Source organism: Varanus komodoensis, unplaced genomic scaffold, assembly GCF_004798865.1.
Source record: "Varanus komodoensis strain SLA01 unplaced genomic scaffold, ASM479886v1 scaffold32, whole genome shotgun sequence".
Classification (NCBI taxonomy): domain Eukaryota; kingdom Metazoa; phylum Chordata; class Lepidosauria; order Squamata; family Varanidae; genus Varanus; species Varanus komodoensis.
The window spans coordinates 2,018,987-2,036,771 of NW_025335798.1; the positions used below are offsets into that span (position 1 = coordinate 2,018,987).

Below are 17,785 nucleotides of genomic sequence, written 5' to 3' on the forward strand. Positions count from 1 at the left end.
TCTAAAAAACTTGCTGAAACTTGCTTATTGGATTGCTTTCATTTATTATTTGCATTGGTTATATATTGTTTTATTATATTGTAATATTGATTGCTTTATTGGATTTGGATTTTAATGCTGTAAGCCATCCTGAGATGTTATACATAAAGGACGGCATACAAAAGTTTTAAATAAATAAATATACTGTGCTGGCTCCTCCCACTAGTCCAGAACTAGCTACAGGAGGAATGGGCAATTTGGGGCTTCCAGATGTTTTGGCCTACAGCTCTTTATCATTCCATGCCATTGGATATGCTAGCTAGAACTAATGGAACTTATAGGCCAAAACATCTGGAGGGCCACACATTGCCCAAGCCAGTCTAACCTAACTTTCTGGGGTTATCGGCAGAAGTCTTTTCCAGCACCACCTGGAGATATCAGGAATCAAACTTGGGAACTCTACCTGAAAAATGTGAGCTTTACCATGGAGCTATGGATGCTCCCTAAAGGCCACAACCAAACATTACAGTAGAAATGAGGCAGGACTGAGACTAGGATTCTGGGATCTTGCCTCATCTGCATCTGCAGCTGTTCTCGTTCACAGTCCACTCTTAGGCTGCAGTTCCTCAGCACACATACCTGGGAACAAGTCCCAGTGACCACAGTAGGAAGTGCTTTAAGGTGTGCCTGCCTTTAAGGTTGTTATATTATAGGTCTGCTTTAGTGGCTGGACACAGTACTACCTGCCTGAATCTCTTTTCTAAAAATGCAAGTCTGTAGGCTGGGAGAGCCCTGGGATTTTTAACAGTTGTACCATAGCTCTTAGTATCCTCAGGTACTTTAGACAAAACTATATGATGATGCTTAGGTAGAATAAATAATGATGCAGACTCGGGACTGGGCTCAGGCTCCACTCCGCTGCTGCTGACAGAATCTACTGCAAGTCATCCGGATTTCAGCAGTGCACTCAGCCCCGGGGACTCGTATCACCAGATTCTTGACTGTAAATATTTTGCTTCCCTATAACACCAATGATTCCAGGCCAGGCAGCTCCATTGCCACACTTCCCTGCTTGCTTGGCACAGAGGCTGTGACTGTGAGCTCCTCGACACAAGGCTGTTGATTTGTTGCATCTATTTTTAGTTTCATTGCAGAACTGAGATACAAGTACAATGCAAAGAGCATTTCTGTTCTTCCTTTCTGCTACATAACTTTAGATGGCACTGTGATACAGCTGAATAGCACAGGCACAAGTAGAAATCACAAATTCTTTTGTTTTCACAACAAAACACCACATTGTCCCTGCTCTAAAAACTTGCTGAAACTTGCTTATTGGATACAGTAGTGGAACTGGATGACCAACTGTAAAAAACTGTGAGTGGGGAATGGCAAGTGCACAAGAAACACCTCATGCAGCAAAGTGCTGGAGTGCAATTTCCATGGCTCAAGTACCTTCAGAGAAAGTGAAACAAATTCTGCACAGTCTGAAGTCTACCTTAAAGCACTCCTAGATTCAAAGTCCAGCTGGTCTATGGCCTTTTGCACGTAGCAGCTCTGTCTTGCAACATAGCAGCAGTGGATGTCGCCAGAGGTCTGTCAGCCTTTCTTCCCTACCCCTCACTCACCATGGATGGACACAGAGGACTTTGCGGATGAACAGTGCAGCACTCTGGGAGACATTGGGGTACAACTTGAAGGCATCGTAACGCCCTGCCAGGATCCTGGCCTCTGCTTCCAAGGGATCCATTTCGAAGAATGGTGACCGACCACTGAGCCTGGTAGGCAAAATTGAGGGTAGAAGGGGAAGACAGACACACGTTGTACTACTTTATCAAGTCAGCATTCCAAAAGCCTTCCCCCTTTCCACCATACTTACATGATGTATATAAGCACTCCCAGGCCCCATATGTCAGCTGCTGAGCCAATGGGATCTCCCTTCACCATTTCTGGAGCTGCAAAGGGAGAACGTAACCATCTCTTTCCTTCCAGGCCAAGGATGTGGAATCTCAAGCCCACAAACTCCATTTGGCCCTCTGGCACATCTGTTTCTCAGACACATGCTTCACAAAGAGTTTCCTGAGCAGCCCCTGCCCAGTCCTCCAGTATGCCAACCCGATGCTTATACTCACACATGTACTCTAGTGTGCCAACGCGACGCCCCAGCTGACGCAACACAAGTGGATTGTAGGTCTGGGCACTGCCAAAATCAAGGATTTTTACTACGTTGGTGGAGTTCACAATTATGTTATCAGGCTTCAGGTCAAGGTGGATGATGCGCCGTCCATGCAGATATTCCAGTCCTTGAAGGATTTGGGTTACATACCCCACCACATCGTCTTCTGAGTAACGGAACCTATAGGGATATACATGCAATTAAGAGGATGGAGGGGCTCCCTAAGAATCCCTGTACTTTTAATAACAACACTTTAGCTAAAGCACAATAACATTAACCTTAAATAACTACTTTGGAAATCTTACGGTATTTAATGAAGACTTTGATCAGTCATCATAATTCCTATTTTTATAACAGCTTTTAAAGCTTTTCTTGTACCAGTTATGTACACTTGTTGAACTGATCTATTCTTTATATTAAGCACCATACAAAGCCAGACTAAAAGTTTCTTTCTTTGTTGCTGACAGTGCCAAATTAGAAATTCACCACAGTCCTATTCACATACTTGTGGGTGAACAAATGAATTAATGGGGGGGGGGGAGACCCTGACTGTTTGTTATATTATGACAAAAATCATATGGTAAAGTATTGACCATATTGTCTTAATTTCCTTTTTTATTTTCAGTAATATGGCTATTGTGAGGATATGCTACATGTTAGTTTAGCATTCCCTCTATTTCCACTGTTCTAGGATAAGTGCCAGTGCCTGGAGCAAACCAAAAGGCACCATCCATGCAAAGGGAAGACTCAGCAGGAGCAGAGAAAACCAAAGATCTGTGGAACTATGTGTATGTTTTCAGGTGGGTGGGAGAGGGAGAGGGCGGGGCAGGGACACTAAGAACAACCCAAGGAAAATTAAATATGGTCAGTGGGCACAGAATGTTGACTTGACTTTTGGGGGCAGAGAAGAGAGGGAAGTGGGTGGAAAGAATAATACATGGAAGAGGAACTGGAATAGAGGTGGCGGGGAGAGAGAAAGAAGGCTTGGCTGGCTGGCACATCCAGTGAACTTCATCCTTCATTATTTTGTTGGACTGAATCCTACCCCCAGATGCTTACATGTTACCTATAACATGCATTCACTAATTCCAGAAGTGCAGGCAGTCACATTCTTTTTCTACATAGCTGAGTTAGGACCTTCCAAAATGCCGGTATGTCGTGTAATTGTCTAGTTTGGCCATACAGTTGAGCCAGCCCTGATTCCATTATATATGCATGCAGTGTCTTACTCTCCCAGGACCAACTGTCTCTGGAGAACTAGAAACTCAAAGAACGACAGGATACATTTGGAAGGTGTGGAACTTGGAAACCCAGTGGAACGCACCCGATAAAGTCAGGCCAAGAGAATGCAAAGTAAGGGTTCTGGGAGCTTACAAGTCAGGCCCTGCCTGCAGATGCTGTAGGAGATCAAGGGAAAGAGAATAATTCAAAGTGGTCAAATTGACTGTACCCATCCAGAATACAGGTGAGGGTATGTTTGAAAACTGTCTTGGCTTTCTATGAATCTCATCCACATCAGACTGGCATTTTCCCAGGTATGCAGATTCCATGGCAGATACACCAGTTCAAGTTTCAGTTGGGAAGTTCAAAGTGACATTAATGTACACATATGTGGAGTGAGGCAGGGGGCTAATATTTACAAAGGCTTGCTCTCAGGTATCTTCAAAATTAAATTGCACAAAAAATAATTTGTTATAGGAGCATTTGTTATTTCCTTTTTTGTTCCCCACAATGAGCAGAAATGCAAATACTCATAAGGAATATTCACATGGAGCCCCCCCACCCCAAATGGTAAACAATCTCTTGACTCTGCCTAAATATTGTGTCAGTTATTACTGGTTTTGTGAGCCATTTGCAGGAGGAGAGTTCTTTCTTGTTTCTTGATGCCCTCTCCACTCTTTTTCCCGGATTGTGTTATTTTGCCCCGAGCCAGCCCAGTGCTCCATCTGATGGAGAGCTTGCTAATTTGAATCACCGCCTAATGATTTTGCAGTTCCTCCCCACGCAGTCTAGTTCTGTATCATCAACAAAATCTAATATTTTGTTGAACTCATTAATCATAATATTGAACAGTGTTAGATCCATGACAGAATCACAAGGTTTTTGGCTGCCAGCATAAAATAAAAATAAGGGGCTTTGGAAAACTGTGTTTTATGCAGAATGCCCTGAAATAAGAATTTATTCTTGGAGTACAAGAAGAAATGTTAGCAGCTAAGCATAAACCCACCTGATGCCCACTGACACAACTTTATTCTATTATCATCATCATCACCACCACCATTAATGATCATAATCCTTTACACAGTCACATGTTTAAAAGATTCCTGCCCCAAAGAGCTTATAATATACATTTCAGCTAATGGATGGGGTTGGGAGAGCAATAAACTGAGTGGCGGAATGGAGGAGTAAGAAGTGACTTGCTTAAGAATCACATCCTAGGAAGTGGTCCTAACTCAGTAGCTACTTTTCAATCAAATTATGCATTTGTATGAACATTTTAGGTGTGACACTAAATATGTTCTCTAATGTCTGCCAGCATAGTATAGTTTGCTTTTTCCAGTTCTCAGTTCATGTTTGATTATAGACTAGATAGTGAGAGTGAATATGTTTAAATATTTGGCTCAAGTGGAATGATTGGACCGAAAACATTTTATTTTCTCCCAGGTCTCCCATTTTGTGACTCAGTGGTATAGTTTGCACTCTTCAATTGCCCTGAACTGAATAGCCCCAGGTATCAATGCTGGCATTGACTTCCAGGCCAGCTAAAGCTGGTTCAGACCCACAAAGTGACACCGACAATATTCCTTCAAAAGCTCTTCTGCCTTGGTCACATTTTTCTGCTTCTGTTTGTTTGCTGGTCTGTCCAAACTCAATTGCCTCATGCCTGTTCATTTTGGACACAGATCTTCTTTGCTACCACCCTGATCTCCAACCCTTCTCTACTCCATCCCTTCCTCCAGCAAACCTGTCAACAAAGTGATAGAGGATCTCCTTCCCAGTGCAATGTTCGGCTATCAGCACTAGGTAACGAGGGGTGATATAGGCCTCGTGCAGTGTCATGATGTGCTCGTCGTGCAGGCCCTTCAGGATCTCATATTCTTGCAGGATGGTCTGCTTGTTTTCCATCTCATATGGCACAATCTTGGCCATAAAGCGCTTGCCTGTGGCGTTCTCCTTACACTCCCGGATCACTCCAAAACGTCCTCTGCAAACAGACATATGGAGCATTATCAGAACATGTCAGGATGCATGCTATGTCTGTCCAGAAAAACTAAGGCACAGAGTCGCACCTAAAAAAAGAATGTATGGGAAGCAGAGGAACCAACTCTGATGTAGAACCAAGAGGTTCTGATTTCTCATGCAGCTTAACAGTGCTTGGGCAATTATCAGAGCAGCTTTGGATATTATAACCTGCAAGGAGAACAGGAACTATGAATTACACATCCTGTTCTCCACATTTCTATGTGATGTCCTGCTTGACAGATGGGAACATGTGTGAGCTCCACATGCAGAAGCAGGTCGGGCATCTCACTATGGAAGGGGAAATGCCTGAGCTCTGCTTAGGACATTACAAGAAATCCCACAGAATGGAATAGTTTGCACTTCCTGTTCCTCCCACACCTGGCACTGTTTTCAGGGTTTCAGTCTTCTGCACAATGGAAACCCTGACGGAGTCTCTAGGTAGAAAGCTGAAAGTGGTGAAACACTCCAAAGTCTATACTAAAGGTCTACAAATTAAAGAGGGGGCATGATCTTAATTATACAGTCTACCATATTAGTCCTTTCCAAGTCCTGCCTTCAGAACACTGAAATGCAAGTATAGGTTGATCCACAAGGAACAACTGCATATACAGTTTGGGGGAGAGGTAAAGCAGAGAGAGGATGGAGATCTTTTTCTGCCCTCCTCCACTCCACAATCCAGATTCATCGTTCAGCAGGTGAAGAGACCCTGGGAAACCTCTCCCAGTGCCCATTGTCAGGAGAAAGATGGCTGGTGGGCTTGGGCAAGCGTTCCCAAGAACTGCTAGTCACATTCCACATGCCAATTCAGAATCAGAAAATGAAGACTGTTTCAGTGAGACTGGGGAGCAGGGGTGGGCTCAAGGGTTGCCCTAAGACGCAATAGGAGGAGGTGATTATCTCAAGGCCAGATGCATTGCCTAGCCAGCTAGTTCCTGGGAATGACCAAGATGTACAGGAGGTGGTGGGACAGTTGGGGATGAGGGATTCTCAGACACAGACCAGTCCCTTGCCCCACACTTGTCCCAGTGGCAAGGCATCAGCAGAGACTGGAGACCCAACTGAATGTTCAGCCTGGAGACAGGAGTCATGCTCACCTTCAGTGAGTCCTTCCCAAAGGATTGGGCCCCAGGCATGCTCCTAAGGAGAGTTCCTGGAGGTTATCACTAGATTGGGTTCAACAAGCCACCGCATGCATGCTCAGAGATCCATTCTGAGTGATTTGTACTTGGAAACAATAAAGAATGTTTTGCAAGGAAAACACCCTGTGGTTGGTGATTGTTCGAAGGAAGACCCTTGGCTCCTGACACCCACGAAACTTGGTGGATATGGCAACATCTTCCAAAGAGTTAATGGCACTACCCTTGTCCTGCATAGGCATATGGGAGTTGAAAGAGGTTCTCGATCATTTGGGCACATAACACCCACGATATTTGATTCTGCCATATTCTGCCTGGCCTTCATTGACATCATTCTTCCATTGTGCATACTCCTGTCAGGGTTGCAAATATGTTGGCCCAAGGCTACTTGACCCTGATGCTAGGGTTGTGAAAAGCTAGGAACGTGACAGCCCTTCACACTGGGGAAGTGCAACCCAGATTCATGTGGATCTGCTGTTGCATAGCACCTAAGACTGGCTAAAGAGGTGCCATAACTCAGTGGTGGTATCCATGAGAAGGGTTTGAGCTCAGTTCATAGCATCTCCAGTCAAAAAGCTCTCTGAGAACAGAGATGCAAAAGTTCTTAGCACCTCCTGCAAAGGTGAGGAACCTTTGTTTACTAGAATAGATAATACCTGATATTAGTCTGACTTGTTCATTATTTATACGTTTAGGACCTGGCTACTTAAAGAACTGCCTTCTCCTGTATATACCAGCCTGATCACTAAGATCTGGGCAGGAGGTCCTTCTAAAGAAGCCATTCCTCAAAGAGGTTAGAGGGGTGGCAACTAGAAGAAGGACCGTCTTGGCGGACCCCCACTTAGGGAATGAGCTCTCAAGAGAAATTTGCCTGGTGCCAACATTACTTTGTTTCCGGCACCAGGCAAAAACATTTCTCTTTTTAGGTATTTTAAATTAAATAAATAACTGCTAGTTTTAATGTTTATATTAATTTTGGTTGTTCCCCTAGCAGTCTTAGTATTTTATGGTAATAACCTATTATTGTTGTTGTGATATTAACTATATACCATTTCTATTGTATTGGATTATTTTTATTGTTTTAATGAGTGTGCTATGTTTAAATATTGTAAGCCACCCAGAGACTCCATTAGGAGTAGAGAGCAGCATAAAAATGCATTAAATAAATCAATAAAGTAGCAGAGATCCCTTACCTTGCTTTTTCATCCAAAAAGGTATAGGGTTTTTGAGGAACCCCTTGGCGCAGCGAGGATTCATCCTTTGTAGATGATGTGGGCCTGCCCTGGACACCACTGCTAGAGTCCCTCCCAGGAGTAGTGCTCCGGCTCAGGAAGCGTGTGTGGGAAGGTGCCTCTTCTGTGATGGGAGTGAATGGAAGGCTGGGTGCACTTTCCGTGGTGGAGGGTGCCCTTGGTGGGATGGAGACGAAAGAGGTAACCACATACGGGACTGCTTTAGGGGAGATGAATGTTGGTGGTTCTGCTGTGGGGGTCTGTTTTGGAGAAGTGATAGGCCTGGAGACCAGAGAGGTTGGGGAGGATACCGGGGCAGGAGAGATCTTGGTGGTGAGGGAGACACTGTGGGTGCTGAAAGAAGGTGCATTCCTGGAAGGCTGAGATGTTGGCTCTGCTGAGGCTGATCCAGCAACAGTGGGGCCCTCAGAGGAGGGGACATCCTTGGATGATGGAAGGAGGGCTGTGATCGGGAGCTTTTGTTTCTCTGCAACTGCAGACTTCTCTTCAGCCTGAGTCACTGGTGGGACAGCAGGAACCTGTCCTTGCACTGGCACCATCCCCTTGTTCTTCCTGGGAGGAGTAGATGGCATGGGACCTGTGCTTTTCAGCACCGATTGAAGAGGCTGATCTGGAAAGGTCTGGGTAGATCGAGTAGAAGCTGCTTTTTCTGGGGCAGTGATGGTCTTCTTGGCAGTGACAGCTGAGTGGGCAGCCTTAAGTTCTGAATGGGAAGGGAGAGAACTAGTTAATGGCCACCATGAAAGGTGATCCACAACTTGCCTCTTGGGAAAAAACCATGCAGCGTTCTGGACTGCCATCCAAAGGCAGCTGCATCTGGGGTGGGCTAACTGCTAGAATTTGTCACTCCTGGCCAGTCAAGTACATGGCCAGCCCACTCCCATAAGTAACCATCTAGGCCTGGGACATGAAGAAGCAATAGATGCAGCTTGTTGAACTGCAAGTATTCAGTGCCTAATGGTGGCCCCTCCCTCCCCCATCAGCAACCAAAGGGGTTCCTGAGGAACAGTCTTACTCTGAGGGGAGAAGAGAAGAATCTGATTAAACTTGAACTCATGAACAGAAAGGAAAAGAGAAGAAGCAGAAGAACAGAAGACACAAAATAGGAGCAGACCAGAATAAGTATAGATGCACTGCAAACTTGATAATTAAGGGTACAATCAGAACCAGAGCAGATATTTTCCCATCCAACTGAACCATAGAAACATAGAAACAGAGCGAGTCAGAAGGGGTCTCCCGGGCCATCTAGTCTGACCTCCGGCACCAGCTGGCTCCGCTCACGACATGCCCACCATTTGCACGTCAAGAAGCACATCTCCCCATCGGGGAATCGAACCCTGGTCTCCCACGTGACAGGCGGGGATACTTACCACTATACTAACGAGGAACTAACCAGCATTGTGCTTTTTCCCCTCCTCCCTCCCAGTCCCTTTTCTTTAGTGTTATCTTTTAGATTATATGCATGAAGGTAGGGACTTACTACTGATACTTGTAAGCCACTCTGGTGCTTTTTTGGGATGCAGAGGAAATAAGTAAATCACAGAGACCACCTCCCTATTCTCACCTGCACCCTCAATGAACACCTTCCCTGAGGGGTTGCTGTAGGGGCCTTGTCCAGCCTTGTTGACACAAGCAACACGGAACTTTATGGTGCTCCCAGCTGGAAGGTCTGTGGCGTTGAAATAGCAGTCAGCAATGCCTGAGCCAACCATTTTCCATTCATGTTCTCCTGGGAGAGAAACAGAGACATCAGGAGGCTGGGGTGGGAGGCCCTTTGGGGCCAGAGCGACCCAGGGCTGTGTGGGGCATGTGTATTTTATTCATTGAACTATTTCTGTTCTGCCTTTCAACTGCTCTTATGTTTCCTAAGGCAGCTCACAACCACTGAAAAAATAGACAATCTGTAAAGGAATGAAGTCTAAGCCAAAAGAAAAAGAGGTGTTTAAAAACCAGAAGCCAGACATTAAAATCACAGAAGGTGGGAAAAATATACCAAACCAAAGGTACAGTGGAACAAAAAGTATTTGGCAGGATACTGAATCACCAATAAAAGGGGAACCAGCAGACCCTGGGGTAGGGAGATGCAAAATAAGTGGGAAAAGGTGTCCTTCAAATAACCTGATATCCTGGTTCCAAACCATTTGCAGCTATATAGATAATAACCAGCACTTTGAATTGTGCTCAGAAATGGTAATTGGTAGCTAATGAATCGTATTAGTATTAAATATTCCAAAAACAAGCCCCAGGCACAAGTCCATCTGCCACATTTTGCAGCTGAAGATTCTGAACACTTTTGAGTCAGCCTGGTATGGATACACAGCAGAACTAAGCAGGATTAGATCTGACCAGGGCATGTGCTGCCTTCTTGGGGCTCATTGAAAGGGGTAGTGAAGAGTCATCCCTTGCAGGAAAAATGGGCAAAGTCTTGGGAATACACATCACTCCAAAGAGATGGGGACTTTGGGTGTTGTCCTGATTCAGGGCTGAACCCATGAAGTGAACTACAGAAAATGCAAGGGAGCAGAGAAGGGAGACAAGGAGGCTATCCTTTTCTGTCTTGCTACACTATCAGCTCCTGAAAATGGGCAGTAAGCAAAGGGAGCAGAAGCTACTCATGTGAAGAAAACTGAATTCTACATATAAGCTCTGCACATAAGTAGCTATGCTACCCCAGACGGTCTGCAAGGAGCTAAGAGCTGCAGGTGAATCTCGTTAGAGGAAAGGACAAAAACAACTGACAGTTTTGCTACCGCATCCAATGGGTGCATACCATCCATCTTGCGCTCCAGCAGGTATGTGCAGGGTGCCTGAGTATCCGCTGGCCTCCATAGCACCAGAACTGTGTTTCTGTATTTCTGGGGGATTTCTGGGGTGCCTGGTCTCCCAGGAAGCCCTAATCCAAGCAGGGTTGAAAAAGAAAAATAAAGATACGTGACACAACACATAAAATATGTTCAGAGGCAGGCCCAGAGGTGTTTGGTTGGGGGAGTGGGGAAGACGCTCCTGCTGTTCTTACGTGCCACAGCAAGGGTGCAGGAACTAGTGGCGGTGCCCAGAACATTTGTAGCGTTGCATTCGTATAAGCCCGCATCCTTCTTGGAGACTTTGGAGATGGTAAGTAGCTGACGACCATCCTTACATGCCACAATGTTGAGAACTCCCTCTGATACCACGGTATGCTTATCTGTGGGGGATGGGAATAATGAACCATACAGCCACACTAGACACATCACCACAACATACTGCCTTCCATATGCCCCCTTTAGCTTGTGCTGTACTGCATCTTCGCCACACAGTTGGGTAATGCAGTATACAGGCATGCACGTTAGATCAGAAGTTGAAGCATCTCCCAGGTGAAACCAAGGGAATCCTGATCCCAATATAGTCAGAATGACCCTTCTGAGTTCCAAAAGCACCACAGAAATATGGTGGGAGTGCAACTCCATCTATCCGCATGGATGTCCTGCTACCCACATGAATTTTTTTGATTAATTGTTGGAACATCAGGTCTTGAGTGTCATTAGCTCAAAGAATTGCTAATGGGGTGGGCTAAAAAGTGAACCTGCTTTGGGTATTATCACATCATGCTAATTCGACAGCATACATATTGGATCCTAGGGGGCTCACCAGGTGGATGAGAATAAAAGTGCAGGACAAGCCCGTAGCCATGAGGCTCCCCCTTTATCATAGGAACTGATTCTTGAAGCCCAAATGCAGTGTACATAGTCTCCTCACAATGCATACATGACCTACCTTTCATCCACAGTATACGAGGGGCAGGGCTGGCTGCTGGAAGGCAGCAAAGTTGCATTGCCTCTCCCTCCAGCAGTACCTGGTCCTTCAGTTTTATGTGGAAAACTGGAGGGAAGTCTGAGTTGGGGGGAAAGAATAAATGATGTAAATTGGAGGTGCCACATGGTTGGTACCAAAAACTTGGCAAAAATGTTACCCTTATTACCAGGCTGGAAATGATCCTCTATATCAGGTGTGCAGAACTGCAGGCCTAGAGCAAGGGACACATCCATGCCACTAGTTTCCCTCAGAAGGTCACACCTCTTCCTTGTCCCCACCCCTATTCCTTGGGTGGCCTCCTGGCTTTTGCATAGCTTCTCCCACCCCAATGTGTTAAAAACTTGAAATGTTTCTCCTGTGCTTAGTTACTAGCTTTAAGCTAAGCTCTGCTGGCATTTTTGGTGTTTTGACAATGTCTCTTTTGCCTTTCTCCTGGTCCACCACTAGAATGCAACCCCTGAGACCTTATCTGGAATGGAGTGCAGCCTTACCCTGGAAGTTCTACCACTCTCACCCCATGCAGTTGGGTGAGAGAAAATGTGGAGAGAACCCTTCAAGTGCAACCCTTCATCATCATGTCTCCTTGGAATGATCTACTTCACTTGCCTGAGCAGTTGGTACTTGCTAGAAAGAGCAGGTCCAATTCCCCAAGACCACCCCGCTAGGATGAACTTTCCTCAGCGCAGTACTGTCCTGCCCAACACACACGCACACATCTCTGTAGGCATACCTGATTCACTGAGCACATAGGGCTGACTCACAATGACACCATCCCCTCTCAGGCTGGCAGGAATGTTGGGCTGCGATGCAACCCTGTCTTTCTTGGATCGGGACAAGCTCCAGCGTTCCCAGCGAGAAATGCGCCGGTGGCCATCCCCAGAAACTGTGGAGAAAACAGACATGGGCAGGCTCTTGTTTGCCGTACTGGCTTCATCTTGAGGCATGTCCCCAAGGTGGGATTATTTACTCACAGGTATGGCCCCACCACAGCCATAATAGCATATTCCACTATTCCCTTGTTTCTCTTCCTTGACCCTTAGTTTCACTTATATTTCTTTGGGATCTGGACCCCACAGAGGCAGTAGGCACGGAAGTAGTGAGGCCATCACTTTTGAACCCATCTCCCTTCCATACACTAGGATGTGTGTAATATAAAAAGAAGGATTCGTTTTGACATGTGCAGAGGGCTATGGTCACCCTGCTGAGAAACATCACCCAGTCTGCACACAGCCAGGGATATAGGGAATGATTTCTATGTGGAAAACATCTTCCAGGCAATCCTTTAGAAATTAAACCACATTACTCAGGGAAGGTTTTTGAAGTCACACAGTTTTAGGATGGAAACACATGCTTGTTATCAAAAAGAGATAAAAAAGATGATAGTCCTTAATCATATTTCTCCCTCCTCACTTGCAGGGAGGCTCTGTCTGTCCTTCAGGTCATAAAAATACAGCTGCCCCTGACCCATAAGCCTGCCTGTCAGCTCCTGGGCCCCTGCTCTGAACAGCACACTGGGTAATAAAGTGCCCCACAGAAGCTTTGCCCAATTTATATTGAAAAGCACACACTTTGCAAAAGGCCCAGAGCCACGTGGATATTCTTCCTTAACTCTACAAAGCAGTCTTCCACAGCCTCATGTCCTCCAGAAGTTTTGGACTGCAACTCCCAGCATTCCTGACAAGTGGCCACACTGGATGGGGCTGATGCGAAATGAAGTCCAGAGATCCGGACAACACCAGCTTGGGAGGTTGTGGGGGGGGGGGGCTGGTATAGAGGAACTGGTCTAAAACCTCAGGGGACAAAAGGCCTGCATAATATGGCTATTGTTAGGTTGCAACATTTTGGTTGGCAGGTTTTGTGGAGGGGGTGGCAGCTGGGGGCATATTTGAATGCTCTGTAGGATAAAATACTTGAATATACAAAACTTGCATATCCAACAAGTTCTAGGTTAGCCTTTTCCTAGAGGCCTGTTTTTTTAATATGCAGGAAATGCTTTTTGGAAAGCTTTTAAATGTGGTATGTTGCAATGCTATATCTCGGCAAGAAATGTATTATCTGCAGCTCCTGCTTATCTGCTTCAGCTCTATAATTGGAAAATTGAGGTGATGAATCCCTGCTCCCTCTCCCATAAACACCTGTTTGACAGACTGCCTGAAATGCCCCATCACCCCCTTCTCAGAGTTAGTTGTGCATCTTTGCTCACCATTGCCTGTGGATGAGTCAGACTGGAAGGACTCTGTGGAGGGAACATTAGCGGACTGGGCTGCCAGCTGGTTCTGTGGGATGCCCACCTGGCGCAGGTTTTCCCCCTCAGATGTTGCACGGCGCAGTTGGGAGAGGAAAGGGGCTCTCTTCTCAGGCTGCCTGGCGTGGTCCCCAGCAGTGATGGCGTGCTCTTCATCAGTGTGCTGCTGGGAATGGCTGCGCAAGTGTGTGGAGAGGCGTCCCATCGTGGAGCCGATCTTCCTGCGTACAGCCATGACGGGTGATTCACTGGAGCCAGGCTCTGACTGCTGGCTGTCCGTGTCCTTTTTGTCCTTGGAAGCCAGGCCCCAGGATAGCCGTCGGTCCTGGGCTGCTCCCCCTGCTTCGTCTTCCTTAACCTTTCTCCTCTCAGTGGGGGGTGTGCGGCGGAGTCGCATCGACATCCTGCGAATGAACCCCCCTTCTTTCTCCACCTCGTGCAGGTCTTGCACTGAACGAGAGCGCTCGCCCAGGTGCCGCGAGACCACAGACTTGGACAGCTCGAGTGGAGCCCCTGCTGGGCCCGGCCGATAGATGCCCTCTTCCCGCACCAGGGGCCCAGCCAGCCGCCGCTCCTCAGACCGGGAGAGCAGCTTGCGGCCCTTGCTGAGGGAGCCTTCCCTGCCTCTCTTGAACTTGGCCTCAAACACCTCTTCAGAATCAATGTCCACAATGTGCTCAGTGCTGGAGGAGTGAACCGGGGTGGAGGGTTCTTTGCCAGGCAGCTGGGCTGCCATCTTGGCAGGGACAGTCGTGTGGGATTGGATCTCTGCTGGCAGAATTTGCGATACCCCCTCTGGGGCAACCTCGGAAGCTTCCACTGCCTCCTTGTGTGGGACTGGGGTAGACTCGCCAGCCAAGGACTGCATGACCTCAGCGTAGGCCGAGCGCTTGGCTGCCGAGCTGCTAGACGTGGGCAAAATTGGCACAGGCGATGTTGACGCCCGTGAGGAGCCTGTGGTTTTTGCAGCCGCTGGAGTATCTGGCCTAGCCAGTCTGGAGGGTGGCTTTTCCTCAGGTCCCCTGGTGGCTGCTCGCCTCATGCTAGGCCTGGCAGTGGGTTTTGCGCCTGCCTCCAGCTCAGGCGTGGGCGGCTTGGAGGGAGGCTCATGCGGTGTGTGGGGCCTGGAGTCATTTAGAGCTGAGAGAGAGGGTGTCTCTTTTAGCCTCTGGGCCTCGGCCTGCGCCAAGGGGATTTCTAGGGGTGCTCCAGAGCGGCGGTGCAGCGTAACAGGCTCCCCATCACCCTGGCTGAAGGAGCTGCTCTTTTGCAGGAGGCGCCCTTCGGGGGGCAGATGCTGAGGAGCTGTCTCACTGGAGGCAGCACGTACCATTTTATGCCCAGGGGACAGCTGCTTCTCCAGCCTGGGAGGTCTCAGGGCCTTCTTCTCGAGGCCCAAGGTCTCCAGCAGGGGCCCCCTCAAGCCACTCAGCTTGCCATCTACCGGGCTTCCATGCAGCAGGCGCTGGCGCATGAGCTCCAGACGCTGGGCATACTCCTCCTCAGGCAGGCCACCCTTCCTGTGGTACAAGGTGCCAGGGCTGGGGCTGCGACGGGGCAACTCCATGGAAGCTGCCTTGGTCAGGCTTTTGCGAGACTGGGGCTCATCAGTGGGAAGGTTGAGCAAGAGGGCGCTATCTGCAGAACTGCCACGACGCAGCCCCCCCTTGCGTAAGGCCCTTTCAGTTGCATCTGGGGAGTCCAGACTGGACCCTTTCTTCAGGGCCTTCTTTTTTTCTGGCCTTTTCTGGGCCCCAGGGGCCTCCTCATCAGAAGAGCCGGGCTTTTCAGCCTCTGTGGAGCGTTTCCGAGGCAACATACCCTTCTGCCTCCTAACAGAGGGCTCTCCTTCTTCCTTTCTCTTTGGATCCACTGCAGCCCCCTGTCCTTCATCCTGCCACTCCATAGATGCACCCTCCTCATTTCTTGGAGCCCCGTCTGACCCCGGAGGCTCATCATCCGTTGGGATCTCCGTGAGAGACATGCGGGAACCAGAAAATTCAGGCTGATGGGGCATGGGAATGTAGGGCAACTCTTCTGGGTCATCAGAATCCGAAGATGACGAGAGTACTGATGTCTCCTTGAGGAGGCGTGGCACAGCAATGGACAAGTGGCTGGACGTGTCCTCCAGAAGCTCAGGGATAGGCCGGGGCACCATGTTGCACTTGTACCTGATTTGGGAGCGCTGGGAGAAATCACATATGGGACAGAGGAGCATAGGCTGGAGCGCAAGCAAAGACCCAGAGAACCCACATCCCACCCACAGTTTGCATCACAGGGCTTGGCTGAACAGCTTGCATTTACCTGCCAAATACAGTAGAGGGCCAAAATTTCCATGCAGCTGTTGCCTACGAGCCATACCCATAATACTGTCTGTGGCTAATATACACTCCCTATTATGCAAAGAAGGGGATGGATAGCAGCAGGAACAGTGATTAATTTGGAAATTGAGTGTTATTACTGTTGTTACACTGGAGGTTTGAACAGGAAAGGGTCAGGGGACCCAGAATGTCTGCAAGTGTTCGTTGATCTGTTGCAAAAAGTCCACACATTTCCCCCTGTCATATGCAGAAAGAGCAGTGCCCTTTATCCTGCTGGTTTAAACATCCCTGTCAACCAAGCCATGTCCAACAGACACCACCACTTATTCCATGCGTTCCCTGTTGGCTGCAATTGCTGGCAAATCCCATGCTCCTTGATGCCTGCATTGCAACTTAAACGGAACTGGTCATTCTCTTTGCTCCTGGAAGTCTCTTTGCTCTCTAGCCTTAAAGAAGAGTCTATTGTGTAAGTAGAGTGTAATGTGTACCTTCAATAAGCCATGCAAGTGCAAGTGCACATGCTAGTGAGCCAGGGAACTGGCTCCAATGTGGTATTGCAGAAATATATTAAACTCAGCTTCCCGTCCACAACTTCCCCATTATTCTTGGTTGGGGAAATTCACAAGCTCCAGCCAACCAACCAGCCAAGCACACCTCACCAGCAGCCACCAAGAAGAGTCTCGTCTCTAACAGCAAGTTTACCTGCCACTTCCTACGAGATATGAAGAGCTTGAGATGATCTGTGCTGATGCTCTTGCCCTTGGCCAGTGTCTGAAAGGGAAGGATGTATGAAGACAAGTTCTGACAGCTGGAAATAGCTGTTTTTCTTCCCTGCATATAGGGCAGAAGGCTGACCAAGCCAAAAGGAGCCTTGCCCATTTCGAGTTACCACTGGCTAGAGCAGGGGTGGAGGGCCTCTTTCAGCTCAAGAGCCCAATTCCATTCCAGAGATGCCTTGGAGGACTGCATTCCAGTGGGCCAAAAGCAAAAGGAGTGGAGTCACAATATAATAAACAGCACCGTTGTTTAGCTAAAAGCTATTTTTGCCAGTAACTAAGCTTTAGGGGAGGCATTCCAGCCTTTTAGAGTGGGGAAAAGCTGAAAAACCAGCAAATGATCAGCAGTTAAGTGAAAGGGGGCGTGGACAGCCATCTAGGGAACCCTGAAGAGATGGGCTGAGACCCCAGGAGGGCAGAATGTGGCTCAAGCACCTGTGGTTCCCCACCTCTAGCTGAGAGAAAACACCACCACCACCACCAAAACCAAGATGGCCTCATGGGTTTTCCTAAGGAGCCATCATCAAGTAGGCTCACCTTGAACCAGGGATGCTCCAGAGTCTGCTCTGAACTGGGTCTCCTATTCAGAAAGAAAAAGTTAATGTGTTGAAGGAGCATTGCTGAGCTTTGGGGAAAGTCATAGTTAGGGGCCCTTTCCCCCTGTTCCTCAACAAAAATATCCCCTTCCCCTATCCTCTTCCCTCGTTTTACCTTCTTTTCCTCATTTTACCGTACCTTGTTTCCACCAAAATCACTATGGCTTGGTCTGATTTCTTTTAGTTCATTTCTTTTCCCAAGCTTTTACTCAAGGGGCAGGTAAGTTAATGTCTTCCAGATATTTGGACTTCAGCTCCCATCAGCCCCAGA

At 47.7% G+C, this 17,785-nt stretch overlaps 1 protein-coding gene across 4 annotated transcripts in view; it reads right to left on the reverse strand.

Annotated features, from left to right (window-relative positions):
* The window catches only part of SPEG (striated muscle enriched protein kinase), a 119,780-nt gene that overhangs the window by 3,222 nt on the left and 98,773 nt on the right, over window positions 1-17,785 (reverse strand). For all 4 annotated transcript variants that reach the window (XM_044437969.1, XM_044437968.1, XM_044437970.1 and 1 more), the window contains 13 exons: window positions 17,456-17,498; window positions 16,845-16,913; window positions 13,780-16,006; window positions 12,307-12,459; window positions 11,538-11,654; window positions 10,801-10,968; window positions 10,555-10,677; window positions 9,349-9,513; window positions 7,725-8,487; window positions 5,118-5,357; window positions 2,109-2,332; window positions 1,856-1,931; window positions 1,605-1,754 (listed from right to left, as the gene is read on the reverse strand). In XM_044437969.1, the coding sequence (XP_044293904.1) occupies window positions 1,605-1,754; window positions 1,856-1,931; window positions 2,109-2,332; window positions 5,118-5,357; window positions 7,725-8,487; window positions 9,349-9,513; window positions 10,555-10,677; window positions 10,801-10,968; window positions 11,538-11,654; window positions 12,307-12,459; window positions 13,780-16,006; window positions 16,845-16,913; window positions 17,456-17,498 (4,518 nt within the window). The remainder of the gene's footprint in view (window positions 1-1,604; window positions 1,755-1,855; window positions 1,932-2,108; window positions 2,333-5,117; window positions 5,358-7,724; window positions 8,488-9,348; window positions 9,514-10,554; window positions 10,678-10,800; window positions 10,969-11,537; window positions 11,655-12,306; window positions 12,460-13,779; window positions 16,007-16,844; window positions 16,914-17,455; window positions 17,499-17,785) is intronic.